This window comes from Eremothecium cymbalariae, chromosome 2, assembly GCF_000235365.1.
Source record: "Eremothecium cymbalariae DBVPG#7215 chromosome 2, complete sequence".
Taxonomy (NCBI): domain Eukaryota; kingdom Fungi; phylum Ascomycota; class Saccharomycetes; order Saccharomycetales; family Saccharomycetaceae; genus Eremothecium; species Eremothecium cymbalariae.
Window position 1 is genome coordinate 887,192 of NC_016450.1, and position 20,236 is coordinate 907,427.

General features: G+C 41.3%; 8 protein-coding genes and 1 further gene across 8 annotated transcripts; 8 read left to right on the plus strand and 1 right to left on the minus strand.

The window, feature by feature from the left end:
* Nucleotides 1-169: 169 nt before the first annotated feature.
* On the minus strand, nucleotides 170-457 carry Ecym_2456 (uncharacterized protein; the record flags this gene model as incomplete). The annotated part of the gene is made up of 1 exon (XM_003644952.1): nucleotides 170-457. One exon carries the CDS (start codon nucleotides 455-457, stop codon nucleotides 170-172), a length of 288 nt encoding a protein of 95 aa, XP_003645000.1.
* Nucleotides 458-862: 405 nt separating this feature from the next.
* STE11 (mitogen-activated protein kinase kinase kinase STE11) lies at nucleotides 863-2,974 on the plus strand (the record flags this gene model as incomplete). Its single annotated transcript, XM_003644953.1, has 1 exon — nucleotides 863-2,974. One exon carries the CDS (start codon nucleotides 863-865, stop codon nucleotides 2,972-2,974), a length of 2,112 nt encoding a protein of 703 aa, XP_003645001.1.
* Nucleotides 2,975-3,134: 160 nt separating this feature from the next.
* Nucleotides 3,135-6,218, plus strand: PEP5 (tethering complex subunit PEP5; the record flags this gene model as incomplete). Its single annotated transcript, XM_003644954.1, has 1 exon — nucleotides 3,135-6,218. The coding sequence occupies one exon, from the start codon at nucleotides 3,135-3,137 to the stop codon at nucleotides 6,216-6,218; it is 3,084 nt and encodes a 1,027-aa protein (XP_003645002.1).
* Nucleotides 6,219-6,333: 115 nt separating this feature from the next.
* Nucleotides 6,334-8,430, plus strand: FUS2 (Fus2p; the record flags this gene model as incomplete). The annotated part of the gene is made up of 1 exon (XM_003644955.1): nucleotides 6,334-8,430. The coding sequence occupies one exon, from the start codon at nucleotides 6,334-6,336 to the stop codon at nucleotides 8,428-8,430; it is 2,097 nt and encodes a 698-aa protein (XP_003645003.1).
* A 293-nt stretch (nucleotides 8,431-8,723) lies between these two features.
* RRS1 (ribosome biogenesis protein RRS1) lies at nucleotides 8,724-9,350 on the plus strand (the record flags this gene model as incomplete). Its single annotated transcript, XM_003644956.1, has 1 exon — nucleotides 8,724-9,350. The coding sequence occupies one exon, from the start codon at nucleotides 8,724-8,726 to the stop codon at nucleotides 9,348-9,350; it is 627 nt and encodes a 208-aa protein (XP_003645004.1).
* Nucleotides 9,351-9,707: 357 nt separating this feature from the next.
* Ecym_2461 lies at nucleotides 9,708-10,425 on the plus strand (the record flags this gene model as incomplete).
* Nucleotides 10,426-10,727: 302 nt separating this feature from the next.
* Ecym_2462 (uncharacterized protein) lies at nucleotides 10,728-14,942 on the plus strand (the record flags this gene model as incomplete). Its single annotated transcript, XM_003644957.1, has 1 exon — nucleotides 10,728-14,942. One exon carries the CDS (start codon nucleotides 10,728-10,730, stop codon nucleotides 14,940-14,942), a length of 4,215 nt encoding a protein of 1,404 aa, XP_003645005.1.
* A 260-nt stretch (nucleotides 14,943-15,202) lies between these two features.
* Nucleotides 15,203-16,258, plus strand: RNH1 (RNA-DNA hybrid ribonuclease; the record flags this gene model as incomplete). Its single annotated transcript, XM_003644958.1, has 1 exon — nucleotides 15,203-16,258. The coding sequence occupies one exon, from the start codon at nucleotides 15,203-15,205 to the stop codon at nucleotides 16,256-16,258; it is 1,056 nt and encodes a 351-aa protein (XP_003645006.1).
* Nucleotides 16,259-17,916: 1,658 nt separating this feature from the next.
* Nucleotides 17,917-20,010, plus strand: Ecym_2464 (uncharacterized protein; the record flags this gene model as incomplete). The annotated part of the gene is made up of 1 exon (XM_003644959.1): nucleotides 17,917-20,010. The coding sequence occupies one exon, from the start codon at nucleotides 17,917-17,919 to the stop codon at nucleotides 20,008-20,010; it is 2,094 nt and encodes a 697-aa protein (XP_003645007.1).
* Between the last annotated feature and the right edge of the window lie 226 nt (nucleotides 20,011-20,236).

Here is a 20,236-nt window from a genome sequence, read left to right on the forward strand (position 1 = left end):
TAGTTTTCGAAGAGGAACAAAGGACCCTGTCCCATGCCCATTTTTGAACACCATATATTTTTTACCACTTCAATATACTGCATCCCTCTGAGACCTTCAAATAATTAAATTCTACATAAAGGGTCTTTTCTTAAAATACATAATAAACCAGCCAGCATCCACCGCTCCCTCACTTAGCTGAGCCTCCTTCATCTTTCCCATCCTCCTGAACTTCTTTAACTTCCTGCTTAACCTTATTCGCCGCACCTCCTGAATTCTGCACAATCTCTGGCCGGTGATCTCCTACTTGTAACAATGCACCCGGTACGTTCCCAGCCGTATCCTCCATTTTTGGCCGATTAGAACGAAGCACACTATGAGGATAGTGCAGCTTGTGCATGGGCACCTCAACTCTATGTCCACCACGGTTTAAGTACACCCTGTCAGGCACTACCTCAGACAACTTTTTATTATCCATGGCTATGCTATATATATAGCTTGTAAAACTTTTTCCAGCTTGAAGTGAGGCAAAAGTTGCTAGAACAAAATTGACTTAGTTGTATATGAGTTCAGAAATCAGAAGTGGCTAGATTATATTAGGTATTCTCTAGCTTCTGAATACTTTCTTTTTGTCTTGTAGTAAGAGTTAGTTAAATTAGGATTACTTTATACAATAAAGGGAAAGTGTCCATTTCTAGAGAAGGAATGAAGGCCCTGTGGTTTATGGGTAATCCGTTGAATACGATGATATAAGGCGTCACAATGGACGAATATGTTAGAAGAGGCAGCATTTTAGCGTTTCGTAATCTACGTTCATGTGTCGAGTAGGATAAGGGTGACAGCTGGCTTGTTCAGGATTGATATCAGTCGTTTAAGGGAAGTTATGTTGAGTGGAGCAACGTTTTTAGAGAAGTTTTTACAAGATTTAGACTGTGAGCAATATGTTGAAAGATTTGTAGCTTATGAACTTACGTCGGAGGAGCAGTTACAATATCTGGATGTTGAGATTATTAGTGAGATGGGGGTGGAAAAGATTGGGCATAGGATTCGAATATTGAACAAGAGTCGGGAATTGAGGGCTCAACGGACGAGGAGTTCTGGTGATAAGATTAATGAAGTGATTAGCAAGATAAGTGGGTTATCAGCAGGGCCGATGACGATCAATGAGGAGTTGGTGACAGATAAACACTCTGTAATTTTTATTTTGAATGACGGTTCGGCTAAGAAAGTCAATGTGAATGGGTGTTTTAATGCTGATTCGATTAAGAAGAAATTGATTAAACGGTTGCCGGCTGAGTTTACGGCTACATCGCAGACGGGGGAGGAAACTTGTTCGCAGGACTACGATGTGTTCATTGTTGATTATGGGAAGAATGTGTTACACTTGTTATATGATGTGGAGCTTGTGACTATATGCCATTCAAGTGATCGAGTAGAGAAAAATCGGTTGATTTTTGTTTCTAAGGACCAGACACCTAGTGATAAGGCTATTTTAACATCCAAGAAGCTTTATTTGAAGACTATGAGTGTTATACATCAGTTGGGGTCCATATCTGGTGGCAAAAATGCGGGTGGGTTTTCCAGTAACCATTATGCTAATTATGCAAGCGGTGTACCACCAGCAGGAGCTGACAATCTGCGAATTACAAGTCATAAGGGGAAAATCCGTCATATTTTCAACCAGAGGCCTCCAAGTGAACTAATATCAACTAACCTGCCTGAGTACTTCCCACATACTGATTTTAAGAAGCTGCAGAAAACATTAAGGAACTCTTTCCGCCAATCCGTTCGTATGAGTATGCTTAGACCTGGGGCAGTGTTACCCGCCGGAAATAACATCGGCAGTATAATGGTTAACCAGGCACAGGCAGTGGATAAAGCACTTTTGCAATGCTTGGAGAAAAACAAATCTCCTTCCAGAGCCTGTCCTCGTCCAGTTTCTGAGGATGATGCTTCAAGTTTGGGTTCTAGCCATCGAAAACGTGCTAACTCTAAAACTTCTGTGAGTCAACCAGATAACACAGATGCAACAAGTCGTATCGAATTGCTCAATACGGATTCTGAAAGTGAAGTTGAAGAGGAGGACGAAAACACCATTTCTCTCCCAACCAAGGTTGTTACTCCTAAATCATGGCTGAAAGGCGCTAGAATTGGATCGGGTAGTTTTGGTTCTGTCTATTTAGGAATGAATGCACAAACAGGTGAGCTTATGGCAGTTAAACAGGTTGAACTACAACCAGCGGCAGTAATGGCTCCCTCTGATGATAAAAAGGGCCAAGCACCCAATACCAATGCAGTAGCCAAAAATTCTCAGATTCATAGAAAAATGGTGGATGCCCTACAACATGAAATGAATCTTCTAAAGGAATTGCATCATGAGAATATAGTAACCTACTACGGGTCCTCACAGGAGGGTGGTAATTTGAACATTTTCTTGGAATACGTTCCCGGAGGCTCTGTTTCATCTATGCTGAATAGTTATGGTCCATTTGAAGAACCATTGGTCAAAAACTTCACAAGACAAACATTAATTGGGTTGTCATATTTGCACAAGAAAAACATCATCCACAGGGATATTAAGGGAGCAAACATTTTGATCGATATCAAAGGATGTGTGAAAATTACTGACTTTGGTATCTCCAAGAAGCTGTCACCTCTAAATAAAAAGCAAAATAAAAGGGCCTCATTACAGGGATCAGTCTATTGGATGGCTCCTGAAGTAGTAAAGCAAGTTGTGACAACAGAAAAGGCTGATGTTTGGTCGGTGGGCTGTGTCGTTGTTGAAATGTTCACTGGTAAGCACCCTTTCCCAGATTTTTCTCAAATGCAAGCAATTTTTAAAATTGGAACAAATACAATACCTGAACTTCCTTCCTGGACCAGTAATGAAGCTAAAGCATTTTTACTTCAAACCTTCGAGCTAGATTATGAAAAGCGACCAAGCAGTGTTGAATTACTTCAACACCAGTGGCTAGATGCTACAGTGCTAATATGATGCTGTGTAAATACCGTGCACCACATAAATATCTCTTCCTTCTGTCTTAAATATTTTTTACTTAAAAACTCTAAAATCCTTTTAAGGATCGTCAATAGTTTAAATTACGATGAATTGTGTATTGTATTGAGACGAAAAGACTGCAGGCGATTTAGGTAATATGTCATTCAACTCCCAACGGCAGTTTCAATTGTTTGACAATACACCGATACGGGATCCTCATTTTGGGAGCGATGTACCTCTTTACTCTGACCCTACGTTATCTGCTGTTACTCCCTTGGGGAATGGCATTATTGCCATTGCAGTCAGGTCTGTGTACATTCAAACGATTGATTTAAAAAATTCGACCATTATTGTTGAATTTAAAGCTTTCCCGGATAACTATCAGGTTACTTATTTGGAACATGTTCAAGATAGCTTTCTGATTAGTGTGGGAGAATGTGTCGGGCAACCTAGTTCGATCAAAATATGGAATTTGAAAAAGTCCCCGAAACAAGAATATGATTTTCATTCTATATCAGAGGTGAAGAATGGAAATAATACATTTCCTATATCGGCAGTGTGCATATCTGAAGATTTATCATGTTTTGTTCTTGGATTCGTGAATGGAAGGATTATTCTGGTGCGAGGTGATCTTTATCGGGACAGAGGATCGAGACAGAGAATCATCTATGAAGACCCACATAATGAACCGATTACAGGATTGCATTTAAATAATGATTGCTCGATGTGTTTCGCTTCCACTACTTCTAGGATACTAGTGTTCAAAACTACAGGAAGAAACAGTGGGGAGCCCGAGAGGGTGCTCAGCAGCACAACTGGAGTTGATCTAAATTGCTGTTCCTTCAGTCGAACAAAAGATGAGCTGATATGTTGTCTAGACGATTCAATTGATTTTTATCAAGTTACAGGGGAGAAACGCTCTTTAGTCACTGAAAATCCATTGAAAAAAAGAATCTTTTGGATCAATGATGATCATCTTTTAATAGTATTGGGGGTTAACACTGCAAATACAACTGCCTTAAAATTGAATCAGAAAGCTGATGTTACAAATCGAATATTGATTTTGGATTTAAAGAACAAGTTAATTGCTATGAATTTCCTCCTTACAAGTAACATAGTTCATATATACAGTGATACCATTGACGGCGTTTATTCAATTTATTTGGTAACAACAGATGGCATTATAAACAGGATTACTGAAAAAGCGATCGATAAGCAACTCAAAATCATTACCCAACGTGAGTTGTATCCTGTAGCACTTGATATTGCTGAACAGCATTCTGTCCCAGAATTGGTTATCCAAGAAATCCATAGGCAGTATGGGGATTATTTATACAAGAAGAACATGAAAGAGGAAGCAGTAGCGCAATATATTCAATGCCTTGATGTTACTGAGACAAGTGAGATCATATCGAGATTTGGAATTCAAAAATCTTCTAGAGCTGATGATTCAAAGAATCTAGCCACATATATTTGGTCTATGATCAAACAAGGCGTTTCCAATTCTGATCATGTGACTCTACTGTTAATAATTCTTATTAAACTAAGAGATATCGATGGCATTGAATATTTTATTTCCCATTTCAGTAGAAACGGAGAGTTTGTTGAAGATGGAGAATCTGAAAATGATTGGTCTGTAGATGATGAATCGTACTTTTATTCAAACACTTCACTATTTGACTTACGAACTGTTTTACAGTTGTTTCAAGAGTCGAAAATAGATGCCCAAGCCTTCAAATTGGTTCATAAATTTTCCAAAGATCCTATACAAATCGTTGATGTCATTTTAACCACGTTAGAGGATCCTCATTCAGCTTTAAAATATATCAAAAGCTTACATGTAGATGACACACTCCGTGTGATGATCGAATTTTCTAAAATATTACTAGAAAAATTACCAAATGACACAAATGCATTGTTAATTGATGTGTTTACAGGGCGGTATCAGCGATTGACCTGTAATGTTAACATCCTTGAAGAGAAGAAAAGTGTTTCAAACAATAACCCGGTATTTCACAGTTACAAAGCATTTGTAACTTATATGTATTCAGGTACTGGTGAGAATTCCAATTCAGAAGAAGTTCAAAAGCCTACATATCATCCACCCAAGCCGTCTCTAGTATTCACCTCTTTTATTGACCATCCGTTTCAGTTTGTGGTCTTCCTAGAAGCTTGTTTAGAGAGCTACAATAAATTCCAAGGTTTTATTAGAGACAAACAAGAGATCTTAACAACGCTTTATGATGTGTACTTATCCCTGGCACAAACAGCTGATAATAAACACAAAGAAGAGTGGCATTCAAAAGCAATGGGGGTCTTTAAAGAAAGCGAAAGACTCGTTGCTGGCAGTAAGTCTTCAGAAAGTTCAAAGGTTTCCGGAAATGTTGCCTTTGATAACTCTCTAATGGTTTTAATATCTCACATCAACAATGTTGATTTATATTCAATAGCAGATTACGAAGCTTCTGACGGAAAATCTGAAACAACTTCCTTGAACAAAACTAACTTAAGTACTACCTTCAGATCTATGTGCCTAACGAAAGATTCTTTGAAATGTATGAACTTCCTGGAGAAATATGGCCGCACTGAGCCAGAACTATACCGAATGTCGTTGAGTTTCTTTCTCTCTTCTAGGCAAATATATGAAGATATTGGCGGAGATCTCGTGTTTAAGGAAAAAGTTCTTGACAAAGTCATTGCAATGGATCTACTTCAACCCTTAGACATTCTCCAGATTTTGAGTTCTAGCAACATAGCCACCTTCGGCCTTGTCAGAGACTTTTTAATAAATCATATCAAGTCTCAACAGAGAGAAACTCAGAACAATGAAAAGCTAATAGCGTCATACCAACAAGAATTGGAAGAAAAAGAGGAACAGCTCTCAGCACTGTTAAATGGCCACGACCCAATACAGGTCAAAGTTAAGAACAATTTTTGCACGATGTGTCATACCGCCCTCGACCTCCCTATCATATTTTTTAAGTGTGGTCATATTTTCCACCAGCGATGTCTCAGCGAAGACTCAGAAAACGAAGACAAGGACAGAATCTATAAATGCCCTAACTGTGCAGTCGAAATGGAGAATTCTGAAAGCTTATTGGAATCTCAGAGGAATGTATCAATGAATGCCAACCTACTAAGAGCTGCCTTGTCTAATGAAGATAATCATAAAGATAGATTCAAAGTCGTTTCAGAGTTCATTGGGAAGGGCGGCTTGGAAATTGATACAATAAATTCGTAAAAATTGATACATAGTGAGACGTCTCTGAGACATCTATCTAGTCGATAGATAAAGCTTGGCGACAGGTATTAAAGCATCATATATAAGTAAGTTCAGATGAATCATATATCTCAATATGTTTACTAGGTACTTAGTACGCTTAAAATGTTGGTATCTTGATTGGGGGGTTTTTATTTTATTATTTATATATACCAGCGAAATGCTAAAGTCTAGATTATCTATATATCAGGCTAATTTCCCTTCATCGGGTGCGATGACACCCATAAGAGATTATGAGTCAGAAAGGGAGCCTGCGACCGAAGACCAGTTGCACCAAAATGTGGGGAATCCATATGCCAACTCTCTTTGGGAAAGGATTGGAAACGATAAACAGCATATCGAGGTAATAAACAGTCGTGCAAATAATGCTAAAAGGAGTTATGAGAGTTCAAGCTCTAGACATCGTCCCACAAGCTTAAAGCTTGATGATGACCCTTCCAATACAAGAACCAAACGTGTAGATTCACCTTTGTTACTGAAACACTTTGATGATTATTTAACGGCAAAATCTCCAAAAATCGATGCCAAGCTTCTAAGTCTGTTGGATACTCTGAGGAAGTTTATTGAAACAGAGCAGGGCTACTGTGATATACTGGAGCTTGCAAATACCGTTTACAGATGTGAGATAAACAACAAGAAAATGAAATATCAGCTTTTGGATAAGAACAAAAATGATGAACTACTGCTATTTGGAGATATTGAAACTCTATCTTCAATCAGTAGACTTTTGGTGAGTCAGTTCAAAGAGAGAGTTTCGAAGAACTTGAAATGGAGAGATGGTGACCAGTTATGGGTTGAATTAAGAAGCAGCCCAGGATTAGCTAAAAATGTAATTGAAGATTTGAAAATTGCCGAATTGCTGTACTTCCATCTGGATAGAATAAAATATTTGTATCTTACATACGCCATTAACCACAGGAAGCAAATAAGGTTATTAAAAGAGTTGAAGAGGTACAATGGAATTGAATTTTATAAGTGGTACGACAGGTGTTTACAAAAAGCGGATTCAATTAAGCTCGAATATATCCTGACACAACCAATTGAAAGGCTGAAAATTTGGGCCATGCTTTCTGAGGAATTAATGCTATACAGTGATGGAATTATTTCAGATGAAGCGTCCAAACAGCTGTCGAGTTTCCACAACGAGTATTCGACGTACCTCAGCCGGATTAAGAAAAGCGAAGAAGAATATGAGAAGCATGAGAATCGAGATCATAGTCTGACTCCGACTGAAATAATTAAATTATATGAAACATGTATTGATTCGAAACAATCAATATTAACACACCCTACTAAGCCATCTAAATCAGAGTCAGAGGGTACAACTAAGTCGTTTGTAACCACTACTAGTAGTTTTTACTCAGCGAATGAGACTGAGGGCGACCTGAATTATGAAGAGCAAGGAGTAGACAGACAAGACAATCTCGAAGATCCTAGAAGGTTATCATCTTACATTAGTCTTTTTTTTCAACTTCGAAAGGGATTTAGAACATTGAATGAAGAGCTAGAGAGATTAAACCTAGTGGACATCGTCGATAGACAGCTGGAGAATGCTAAATGTTGGCAGAGGTTAATGGAGTTCGAGCCACAATCAGAGATCGTCAGGGAAGATATCTATATGTCCTCCATATATTCAACATTCATCGATAAGCTGCATCAACAGCGAGAACAAGTCACACTGTTAAGACTCACACAACTGAAAAAATTACTCCTAGAACCTCTAGGCATAATTATCGTCAGAACAGATTCTATAAAACAGAAAATCGATGACTTAAAAGTTTTACGGGGAGATTATAGATCGTTTTTAAAACAGAAAGACCACAGAGACATCAAAAAGGAGGTAATAGCGAAAAGCTACGAAGCCGCAAAGGATGAACTATTACAAGAATTACCTATATTTTTGGAGCTTGCTGAGCAGAGCATCACATACATCTTGTTAAAATATCAGTCAATAATGCTGCAATACCTAAAAATTTTGTGTGGAGGAGAAAATCTACTCAAAAAGGAACTTAAAATATCAAAAGATAGCGAACGTGAACTTGGTGATAACTTCGATATCCTTCAGATGTTCTCATCTTCAAGATTTTACACTAAGCAGGCTGTTAGAGAAAACTGGCAATTCCCAGGAATACCCAGTGCCAGCAGAGTATTGCGTAAGTTGTTCGAACTTTAATCTGCCATACAATATATATAAGAGATATACATATACACACATAATTGATTAATTACAACTAGGACTGTCAAGAATTATCCAATACATCAATGCTAACCACAGTGTATTATCCAAGTGTCAGCGTCGCTCTAAAAGGAAGTCCTAATTCGGCGCGTTTCTTTTTTTTCTTGTAAAATTTTCTGCGAAGGTCAGTTTTGGAGATGAGCAGATGACGTTGGACATCTCTCTATCTACAAAACTGTAGACATATCAGATAAAAACCAAATATCCAGTTGCAGATAGTTGGGAAAGTCATGTCTGGAAATAGTACTAGTGCGAGTTCTTTACCGGTCACGGTCGAAAAGCCTATCCCTGTAACCTATGATATGGGTAATCTAGCCGTTTTTGATACCAACACATTAGACAAAAATGATTTAGACTCTTCTAATGGCGCTAGAGAAGAACATCTTAAAAGTTTAACCAGAGACAATATGCAGTTAATGATAAATCAAATATTATCTCTGCCTATTAAAACTACAACCGAAGCAACCGGTGGTACCAGTGGTCAAAGTGCCACTGTGACGCTAATTCAGTTACCGCAACCAACCACCGAGCTGCCCAGAGAGAAACCATTGCCTAAGCCAAAGGCTCCAACCAAATGGGAATTATTTGCTGCAAAGAAGAATATCAAGCCCAAAGAAAGAGCTGGCAAGATGGTTTACGATGAAGCTTCTGGTGAGTGGGCGCCCAAATGGGGTTACAAGGGTATCAATAAGAAATTAGACGACCAATGGTTGGTGGAGGTTGATGATAAAGTTAAGGGCACCGATGATGAATTGATTGATCCAAGGACTTTAAGCAGGGCGGAAAGAAAGAAGTTAATCAAGAAGAACGAACTGCAACATAAGAGAAATTTAAAAAACTCCATGGGTCTAAAATAAGAAGAGGTGTCGCTTGTATGAACAGCATCGTTTGTACGCGCATGCAAGCAAGCCATCTATAGGGATATATACATATATATATGTATATGTATTTTTATATGTATATACGTTAGGATTATTCTACGCATTTGAACTAGCATTGTTTCTTAGCAGATATTCATCTTAGTTTTACCAGTTTATTTCAAGTTTCTTTGCGATAAAAAAGTTGATTTTAAAGAGCACATAATACCAAGTTTCAACTTCTTTAGACATGAAAACAAACTATAAACAAGAGAGGAGCAGGCTAAAAGGATGGCCAACCTAGATAAATATGTTCCCATGATTGATGTATGTGTGCTATGAATAATGCATTGTAGAATGGGAGCAGTTTTTTTTCCATTAATAAAACAAATCTATTAACACTTTTGTTCTATATAAGGCGATTTTAAGCGTATCAGATCCAGATGAAATCAGTGCCAAGAGAATCAGGAAAGCATTGCAAGAGCTCTTTGCTGTTGATTTAGATAATGACAAGAAAGAAGTGAAGTCGTTAATCCTTGATAGATTTGGCAGACTGCAAGATACGCAGTCTAAGGTATTAAGCCAAGAAGACCTGATAAAAAGAGGTGCAGAGCTTGCCAACGAATTGGTAATGCGTAAGGATAATGTCCGTCATAAACGAATGAGGAAGAAGGAAGCCTCAAAGAAACCCGCTAAGAAAAAGAGAGCGAATAAAAACGAAAATCCCAATAGCTTCCATGTTCGTAACTTACTTCTTAGTGAAGCTCTACGGAATTTTCTTGGAGAGGAACAGATGCCTAGAACCCAGGTTGTGAAGTCTGTATGGGAATACATAAAAGAACACAATTTGCAGAATCCTGAGGACCGACGGGAAATATTATGCGATGAATCCATGGAGCCTGTGTTTGGGAAAAAGATGACTATGTTTTCGATGAATAAGATTCTATCTAAACATTTATTCAACCCAGATAAGGTGGTTAATGAAAGCAACTCTGGACCGGATGGGCATAAACCTAAAACTGAACCTGACTCTGAAGCTTCACAATTGTCAGACTCACCCACTTCCGAGGAGTGATGATAGTAAAACAATGTATAGAGAAAAGAATAACGAAAATGCACTCTTGAAATATATTTGAATTAATTAATATATGGATATCAGTATTTTAATTACCTGTTGATGACCATTTTACGTATCTTGAATTTCGTTAAAGTTGAGCACTTGTTCTTTCTCAAAGGGAAGTAAGGGTTTCATTCAAGGAATGCACCTGTGTGTCTTTTTAACGTGCTAAAAAAATGTAAACCAAGTAACAGAACTATGGAGACTTATAATCATAAGGTTGATACATTGCAAGCAAATTAGGAGAAGGTTAGGTTGTTATGAGCTACGAAAGCGTGGAACTTAACGATTCCTCGTTGCAGGCTTCAGCTGCTTCAGGAGACGTTCTTCCTGTTGTGCAGGATACGTGTATGGCAGGGTCCAATTTAGATGAGGTTTATGAGGCGGTACTTAAGGTTGTAATATTGGAATATATCAATGAGCCTAGGTTTCGAAAGAAGTTCAAGAAAGTTGAGGAAGTGGAAGAGAGTGAGCCACTTTTGCGGGATATTTTGCGGGATAAGTCTTCGTTGAAGCCCAAGGATACAGAGAGGAAGCGTGCGACATGGTTTAGGTTGAACAGCGATTTGGGGTCAGGAGAAGCGAGCACACTCAAAAAGATTAGGCCTATACTAGAAAACAGGTTGTCATCGATAGCTATTGGCAATTATAAGCTTAAGGATGATTTATTGCGTAGAAGTTTGTTGAAACTATATAATGATTTATTTTTGGATCCTAAGATGTCTAACATGTTGGATTACATGGCACGATTTGAGGAGTTGATTATGCTATTTGCTAAAGCCGCCAGTGGGGAAATTTTAAAGTTGGATATTGAGTACACACAGAAGGCTTTATATCAACAAGTTTCTCATTTTATTGATCTATTAATTCAGTTATTGGATGTTGGTGGGTTGTCGACTCCTGAATTTGTTTCAAAGTTAAAGAGCTACACTGATTCGTTTAAGCCAGGTGAAGGCGATGGTGCTCCACGGGCAAGAATTTCTAATCTTGTTGGCGTAAATAAGACGAGGACCAAGGTTGTAGAGGTTACTGTGAAGCCTGCATTCAAAATATCAGAAATTGCACATTCTGGATATATCAAGGAATTATTTGGCGTTGATGATAGAAAACTTAATGAAGATTTACTAAGAATTAAAAACGAAGTAAAAAACGATATTTATCAGGATGAATTAAAATTGGTAAGAGATAAAGTAGCAAATGGAACTGCAGGATTTACTACGGAGGACTTCACCTCCAAGGATTTATACCAACAGTGGAAGGAGTCTGAATTGCGCATGATTGATGAATTGGTTAATAAATTAGAAGAATCGAAGGCTGGTCATAATGTGTCTGCAGATGGTATATCCTTCAGCAAAGTTATACCAATAAATGCTAGAGATTTCTACCTACAACTCCTTTGCTCGATATTAAATCATGAGAAGCCCTGTGTGACTGAACCGATCTCCGCTCATGGACAGTTTTTGATTTCCAAGTGTGCCAAGTATTGGCGGTTGGAGTTATTTTCTACCCGTGCTTCACTATTTTACGCGGCATCCAATCTGACGTTGTTAAAGGGTAGCGAACTAGATCATGAACGAGCAGAGTATCTTATACAAGTTGCCCAGTCTAGTGGTAGTCAAGGCATAGAGTCAGAGCATGATAATTCTAAATGGAACTCCATTGATAGGCATCAATGGTTAACTAATTTAAACAAAACTTTCAGTCAATGTATGATTTCATTACAGGAATTAATACCGCAGTTGTATTCCCCCACGAAGCCAAAGTTTTCGCCTGTTTTAAACATATATCACAATTATGTATTGGGAGATCCGCTAATGCAACATTATAACTTAATTAATACCGATATTCATCGTAAGTGGGTTAAAAAGTTAAGGGGTACGTTGTTCAAGACTAATGAGGAGTGCTACATTTCTTTGCTACAAAAGATACCCAAGGAGCGCACTGTTTCGATGTATCAAATCCAAGAAATTGCTGAGTGCATTTTGGAACAAATAAAGAGCACTCAGAAACGTTATCCAAAACCGCTTTTGAAAGGATTAAACATTGCACACGAATGTGCTGCTGTGTTGATTGGGGCGTTTGGCAATGATCTTGCAAGAATGTTGCCTCGTGCAGAACAGAATGCTATTTCTACAGGAAATGATTTAGATGCTATTGATTCCATTAATATATACAAGTCGCTACAAGAATTACGCAAGGTTTACACCCAAGTTCGAGATGATGAATTCCCATTTAACCTTGAAAAATTCTTCATAAAGTATTTCTTCCAGTTATGTGAAGAAACCAGTAAGAAGATCCTTAGCGTTATTGATACATCTAGGAAGAAAGACATCTGGGAACCTGTTGGCGAGGGAGTTTATTACAGTGCATCAGTAGTGGATATTTTTAAAATGATGAATGAATCGCTCAGTATTTTTGATAAGTTAGGATGGGGGGATGAATACCAAATAGCTAAGATCAAGACCTTTTTGCTCAAGGCCTTTTCCGATGGCTTGTGCCAGTATGCTTCTAAAGTGGTGATGTTAATTGAAGAGGATTTATTTCAGAATTTTTCATCCTCGCCTGAAGATTCCGGGTTTGATAGTCCACTGATGCAACAGACTACTGCCGAGCGGGTTAAAAATACATGGTTATTCAACGAGATGAGGAATGCCTTAAGACCTGCCACGGATGAACCTCCTGAAGCCTTTGAATTTAAGCGGCGTACTTGTATCTGTTTAAATAATTTGAGCGAAATGATGGCTAAGATTAGCGAGCTTGAAGAAACTATAGATGCTGAGCATATTTCTCAAGTTGTACGCCGCTTTGAAGCTACGCACTCTATCAAACAGAATGGTCTTTTGAACATGCATAAAAAGAGGGAGGTAACTAATCAGTTGTACACCATTCGTGTAATCAAAGCTGAGAATATATTACCATTCACAAGCGACGGTTTTTCTAATAGTGCCGCAACGCTTGTCGATACTTCCATCCGCAAGGAAATTGCCAAGACGAAGGTTATACGCAAGACCGTGAACCCTGTCTGGGATGAAGTATTCGAATTAGAGATCCCATCCGTTGAGGTACGTGTTATAAGTGCCACCATTTGGCACCACTCTTCTAAGATGAGTCCTTTGAGTTCTTATAAAGTTTGTGGTAAGTGTTCTATTCTTCTTGACCCATCTCGTTTCAACAACGACGGTTATCCTGAGGAGGTTATCTTAGATCTTGATACCCAAGGTCGTCTTTACTTACAGATTTCACTGGAAAACGAACGTGTTGATGCCATGTTTAGTGTCGGCAGGGCCTATCGTGCTTTATCACGTGCATGCGATAGGGGAATCGGTTTGATGGTAAGCAAGTTTTCTGCGTTTGTTAGCTTTTCGCTTTCCCGTAATACTCTAAAGTCGGTTTGCATAAATAGCAGCGCCAGTGGCATCGGCAGCATCGGCGGCGGCATCGCTGGTGGAATTAGCGACGCAGAAAGGAAAAACATTGTTTATGATGCTATCTCACCACTATTTGATTATTTGAACTCGAATTTAGCAATAATGGCTACCGAATTAAACCGCTCTTTGCTTCACAAAGTTATGCTACAAGCATGGAATACCATATTGAACGCTGCGGATACACTTTTGTTGCCCAATTTGTCTAGCGCTCGTTCTATGAAAAAGGCAGTAAGTTCTAAAAGCATGACATTGTGGGAAAACGCCATGAACATCGCTAAAGGTGAGAATGGCGCCGATTCCTACTATTCCTATTACTACAGCGGCAGCAGCAGCAGCAGCGGAACTCTCACCAGCAATGGAGGCACTGGCAGCGGCGCCATTGCAGGCCTAATCGGCGGGCCAGCAGCAGGCGGACAGTCAGACGGACAAGGAAGCGGCGGACTATTAGCCAGCGGACAAGCAGCTGAAGCAAACAATTATAATAACAACATAGTAGGATTCGGTATGACGCTTACCCAACGTGAAGTAGATATTGTATTTGAATGGCTCCGCGCTCTCTGTGTCGATTTCTTCCACAATTCCGGCGAAGGACCCCCATTACAAGCCCTCAAGAACCAGCATTACCAAAATTTACTACTAGTACCTGTATTCTACGATAAATCCGTGGAAGAACTCGAAAGCGAAGTCGAAAGATTGATGCCCCTGTACGAGCAATATTTGGATCATCGAAACTGCTTTGAATTTTCACGTCACAGCAACTTCAACAATCATCGAACATCGCGCGGCCCCCCACTACCACGCAGGGACTCCGTATGGGCTCACAGTTCGAAAACAAAGAGAGCACAAGCTGCCGCCGCTGTAAGGCAGCTAGAAAATGACCCCTTGGAGGTCTCTGCCGTCACACAAGACATCATATTAAGAATCCTTTTGGCAAAGGGTCAGTCGAAGTATGTTTACGATACTTTAAACCACCGCTCCAAGCTCGCTAAAGCCATTGCTACAAAGAAACTAGTTCAGGCGGCCGTCCGAGGTCCTAAACCTCACTAAGTACAACACACATCGAATACCATATACATACATATATACATATATATGTATAATACGCATACATAGTAGTATATCGTCTGTGTTTTATACGCGGTGCACGGAAGTTATGCCCCACCGATCGCATTTTCAAAACATCAATCTCGATCCCGAAAAATCAAAAACGCCCCTGACAAACAAACCACTGGAAAAACTCTCCACCAAAGAGACACACGCACTGAAAAAAGAACCAATCCAAGCTGAATTCCATCTCCATCTCCAACATGTGCGCCAAAAGCTGGCGCTCAGCAACCACCAAATTCTACGGAGTCTACAATGGCACCATCCCGGGCGTCTACAGCAACTTCTCAGCATGTAAAGCCCAGGTTGATGGCGTAAAGGGCGCCAAATGGGGCGTTTTTTCCACCGAAGAACAAGCCAAAAATTTCGTCCGAACTGGTATCCGCACCGCCGCCGCCGCCACCACCACCAAGCTCACCGCCACATTCTACGGGGTTAAAAGCACCAACCCAACGCTCGAAAGCAAGGTATTCGAAACCTGGAAAGACTGCAAGAACTACGTCCATCGCCAACGGGGACTCTCCTTCAAAAAATTCGCCACCCGCGTCGACGCACACAACTTCGCTACGGGTACATGCCCGCATGACTACCAACTCATCGGCACTACACCCGCCGAGTTTACCGCCCAGCACAAACTCCCGGACGCACCACAACAAACCCTCCACTCCGACGAATCCGTTGTATACTGCGACGGCTGTGCCCTAGGTAACGGTACCGCAGACTGCATTGCCGGCATTGGCGTGTACTTCGCCAACGAACCAGCACTCCACCTCAGCGAGCCTTGTACAGAACCCCCGTATACAAACAACCGCGCAGAGATTAAGGCCGCCTTTCGCGCACTGCAAGTCATATGGAACAACCTGACCGCGGCGCCACCCCATGCCCCACGATACAACTACAAGCTGTTCACGGACTCCGAATACGTGGTGTACCTGCTAACATGCAGGTACACCACGTTCAAAACCCTAGATCAGATGGCCAAAATCCCCAACGCCGATCTTGCCGTGCCTCTGGTTCAGATCTACATCCGAGTCAAGCTCTTCTACCTGGCAAACGCACCGCGGTTCGCGAACCGCGGTGCGTTTGCCATAGAATGGGTTCGTGGTCACGTGGGCGAGCCGGGCAACGAAGCCGCCGACCGTCTTGCCCGCCAGGGCGCCACCGAGGACGCCGCGGTGGCGAGATCCGCGGCGGCGCCGCTGCCGCCCGCGACAGCGGCTGCTGCTGCTGCTGCCGTCGCAGCTTCTCCGTCGCAGTAACTCCGCCGGCCCTGTGCCGGCCCCCCAGCCGCCAGCGCCGCGCCCCACCCAAAAATCCAACAAAAATTCCCGACTTCCGGTTCCTCCCGCCGCTCCGATTTTGCTGGACCCAACAAAACGTAGGTTTTCCTTTGCGAAAAGGGTCCTTACCACAACAAACGGCGAGCGACATTTTTGCTCTCTCGGAGACCCGTACCCAGCAAGCTATGAGTGGTGACCTTCTGAAACCTCGCTTGGCCAACGAGCCTATCACACCAACCACCTGAGAGGGGAATTGCCAATCTGGGAACCATGATTTGCGCGGCAGGCTCACCGACCCTCAGTCCTTTAAACCTGGCTGCCCGGCGCCATTGCTGCGGGCCATTGCTGCGGGCCATTGCTGTGTCGCTGCGCGCTGAGCGCAGCGACACAGCAATGGTGGTCTTAATTGACTCGAGAGCTCCAGTAGATAGTAGTGAAATAACCAGGTCGACACTGCGCTGGAGTAGCAGCAAGCACTGAGGCAAGCAGGCAACAATGGACGCTCCTCATATTGTACAAAAATAAATAAGTTCTAAGTATCCCCACTTCTTCCCCCAATCGTGTGGAGAGCGACCCCGAGAATTATGCCATCCCCGCCACCATACATATAGAGACCCTAGGTTCCACCAGAATGTGTCGTGATGGACATCGTTCCGCCCTCCCCTCCCCCGCACCACAGTGAAAGGAAAAGCGAAACAAGACGGAACCCAGTACGCTACAGCTGGTGTTGTTATAACGTATTCTTTTTCATAATTACTGCCTATTTGTTATTTTTTAATTTTAATTTTTGATTTTTTTTGTTGTTTTGTTATACTGATATCACCAAACCAAGGTAAAGAGTTTCACGCTAGCGCACCGACAAGAATATTACACAGTTCAATTCTTGCAGCGGTCTATTTTATTTTCCACATCGAATTAGCCTGCCAGGTAATACATCTGCTATTTCGGCAAGGTTGAATATCCCCAAGACAGGCATCTCGGTATTTAGTTTGCGGCAGAGTATACGGAGCGGTAGTGACAAACAGCGATTTTCTTACTTCATAGAAAGACGTTTAACTCGAAGAATAAGAAGCCAGAGACAAGACGACCAGACAACAGCAGGTTGAAGAGGTCACGGGCGGTCTGTTCAGGAGAAAATATATATATATATATATATATATATATTGAAGGAAGAAGAGGTAGAGGAAGACGTTGGTTTGTATAACGGCAAGCAGACAATCCAAGCTAAAATCTCTCTTCTAACCAGAACAGAAAAAGAGAGAAAATATAAAGACTGGGAAAAATTTTTTAAAAGAAAGCCGTTTTCCAACCGCTCCCATACGCGAGAGAGAGGAGATACAGCGGCACGACCACACTGGGGAAGAGACATATATCGAAGAGGAATCTTTTGAGGATTTTGAGTTGGATATCATAGTCATAAAGTTGGATTGAGTGGGAAGAAGACGGAAAAAGCGAGTGTTTTCTTTTCTGTTTAAGCGAATTCGTTGCCCTTTCTTTCCTTTGGTTGTCGTTGATTTTCAGGTTATTTGGTATAATTGATACACTTTAGGTTTAAAAAGGGGGAATTATTGGGGGAGAGACCGAAAAGGAAGCGGTAATAATAGTAATAATAATAGCGGTAGTAATCTAGTAGGGCTATGAAGCAGTGTTCGGTTATTGTTGGAGAGGCAGCAGGGCCTCATGAGACGGCGCCTCGTAGGAATGCGAAATGCGCGGATGGGGTTGTCGATAGGCCGCTAGGTCTCAGATGTTCTACTGTGTATGAGTTCGCTTTGGAGTGTTTTGAGCGGGGCGGCAAGCGCAGAGCGATTGGGTGGCGGGATGTTTTGGAGGTGCATGAAGAGACCAAGACGGTTACCAAGGTTGTTGATGGTAAGGAGACGGAGGTGGAGAAGACATGGTTGTATTACGAGATGAGTGGATACAGTTATAATACGTATGAGGAGTTGATGGCGTTGATGCACGATTACGGACGTGGGTTGGTTAAGGTTGGGTTGAAGCCAGGTGGCGAGGAAAAGTTGCATATTTTTGCAGGGACTTCGCATAAGTGGATGAAGACGTTTTTGGCTGCGCAGTCGCAGGCTATTCCTGTTGTTACGGCATACGATACGCTTGGTGAGAGTGGTTTGATCCATTCGATTGCACAGACCAATTCCAAGGCTATTTTCACGGACAATATTTTGTTGGGCAAGCTGATTAATCCTGTTCAGAAGTTGGAAAATGTGAAGTGTATTATCCATTCGGAGAAGATTGATCCTAACGATAAGAGGCATAATGGTAAGCTGTATTCTGAGGCAGCTGAAGCGGTGAAGAAGTTGAAGGAGCTGAGACCGGACATTGTGATTTATAGTATGGACGAGGTCATCACCCTTGGTATAGAGTACAAGTCGGCTATTGATATATGTCGCCCTACTAAGGAGAGTATCTCGTGTGTGATGTACACATCCGGGTCCACGGGAACTCCTAAGGGTGTCACCATGACACATGCTAATATTGTTGCAGGGGTCGGTGGTGTTGGTATCAATATTTCTCGTTCTTTGATTGGCCATAACGATACCGTCATTGCGTTTTTACCCTTGGCGCATATCCTAGAGTTGGCGGTTGAGTTGCTCACGTTCTACTGGGGAGCCTTGCTGGGCTACGGTACTGTCAAGACGCTAACCGACAATTCCGTGCGTAATTGTCAGGGCGACATGAAGGAATTGAAACCTACCATTATGGTCGGCATAGCTGCTGTTTGGGAGAGTGTCCGCAAGGGGATTTTAACCCAGGTTGCTAAACAGCCGAAAATTAAACAGAAGGTGTTTTGGATGGCATACCGTACCAAGTTGCATTTGAATAAGATGCACATCCCCGGTGGAGATTTTTTGGGTGATCTATTCTTTAAAAAGGTCAGGGAAGCTACCGGGGGTAAATTGCGTTACATCTTGAATGGTGGTTCTTCTATATCTAAAGACACGCAGATTTTTATTTCCAACCTAATTTGCCCTATGTTGCTCGGTTATGGTTTGACTGAGACCGTTGCTAACGCGGCTATCATGCCTCCCGAACACTTTAAAATCGGGACTGTTGGTGACATAACTGGTTCTATCACCATGAAGTTAGTAGACGTAGAAGAACTCGGATACTTTGCCAAAAATAACCAAGGTGAGGTTTGGATTAAAGGCGGGCCTGTGTTGAAAGAATATTATGATAACGAAGAGGAGACAAAGGCTGTCTTAGAAGATGGCTGGTTTAAAACAGGTGATATCGGCGAATGGACTGAAAAGGGTCAGTTGCGCTTGATAGACCGTAAAAAGAATTTGGTCAAGACTCTAAACGGTGAGTATATTGCCTTGGAAAAGTTGGAAAGTGTATACAGATCCAACAGATATGTGGGAAATATCTGTATCTACGCTGATCAACATATGGTTAAGCCAGTGGCGATCGTCGTTCCAGCTGTCCCAGAAGTTACTAAACTTGCTATCAAAATGAACCTGATCGAAGATGAAGCTGAACTCAGAAATGTTTACGGGAACAAAAAGCTAAAGAACGCCATATTGCAAGATATGCACAAGACTGCCAAGTCACAGGGCTTGGCCGGTATAGAGATGATCCTGGGTTTCATCTTTGTTGACGAAGAGTGGACCCCACAAAATGGCCTACTTACAGCTGCTCAAAAGTTGCAAAGAAGGAAGATTTTGGCATTAGTGAAGGACCAAGTCGACGAATTATATGCTAACAACGGTTAAAGTACGCCCCACTGCCTCCCCATCGTCTCTCTGCTTTCCGTCCTAGTGAAGAGAGAGAGAAGGGAAAGAAGAAAAATCCTGTCATGTTTATTAAATAAAGATGGGGGGAATTTATACCTAGTTTTTTATTATATATTTAAAAGAACTCCTCAAAAGTAACAGATTTTTTCCCTACTTGTTTTTTACTGGCAAGAAATGCAAATGCGACTATACCAATGGCTGAATA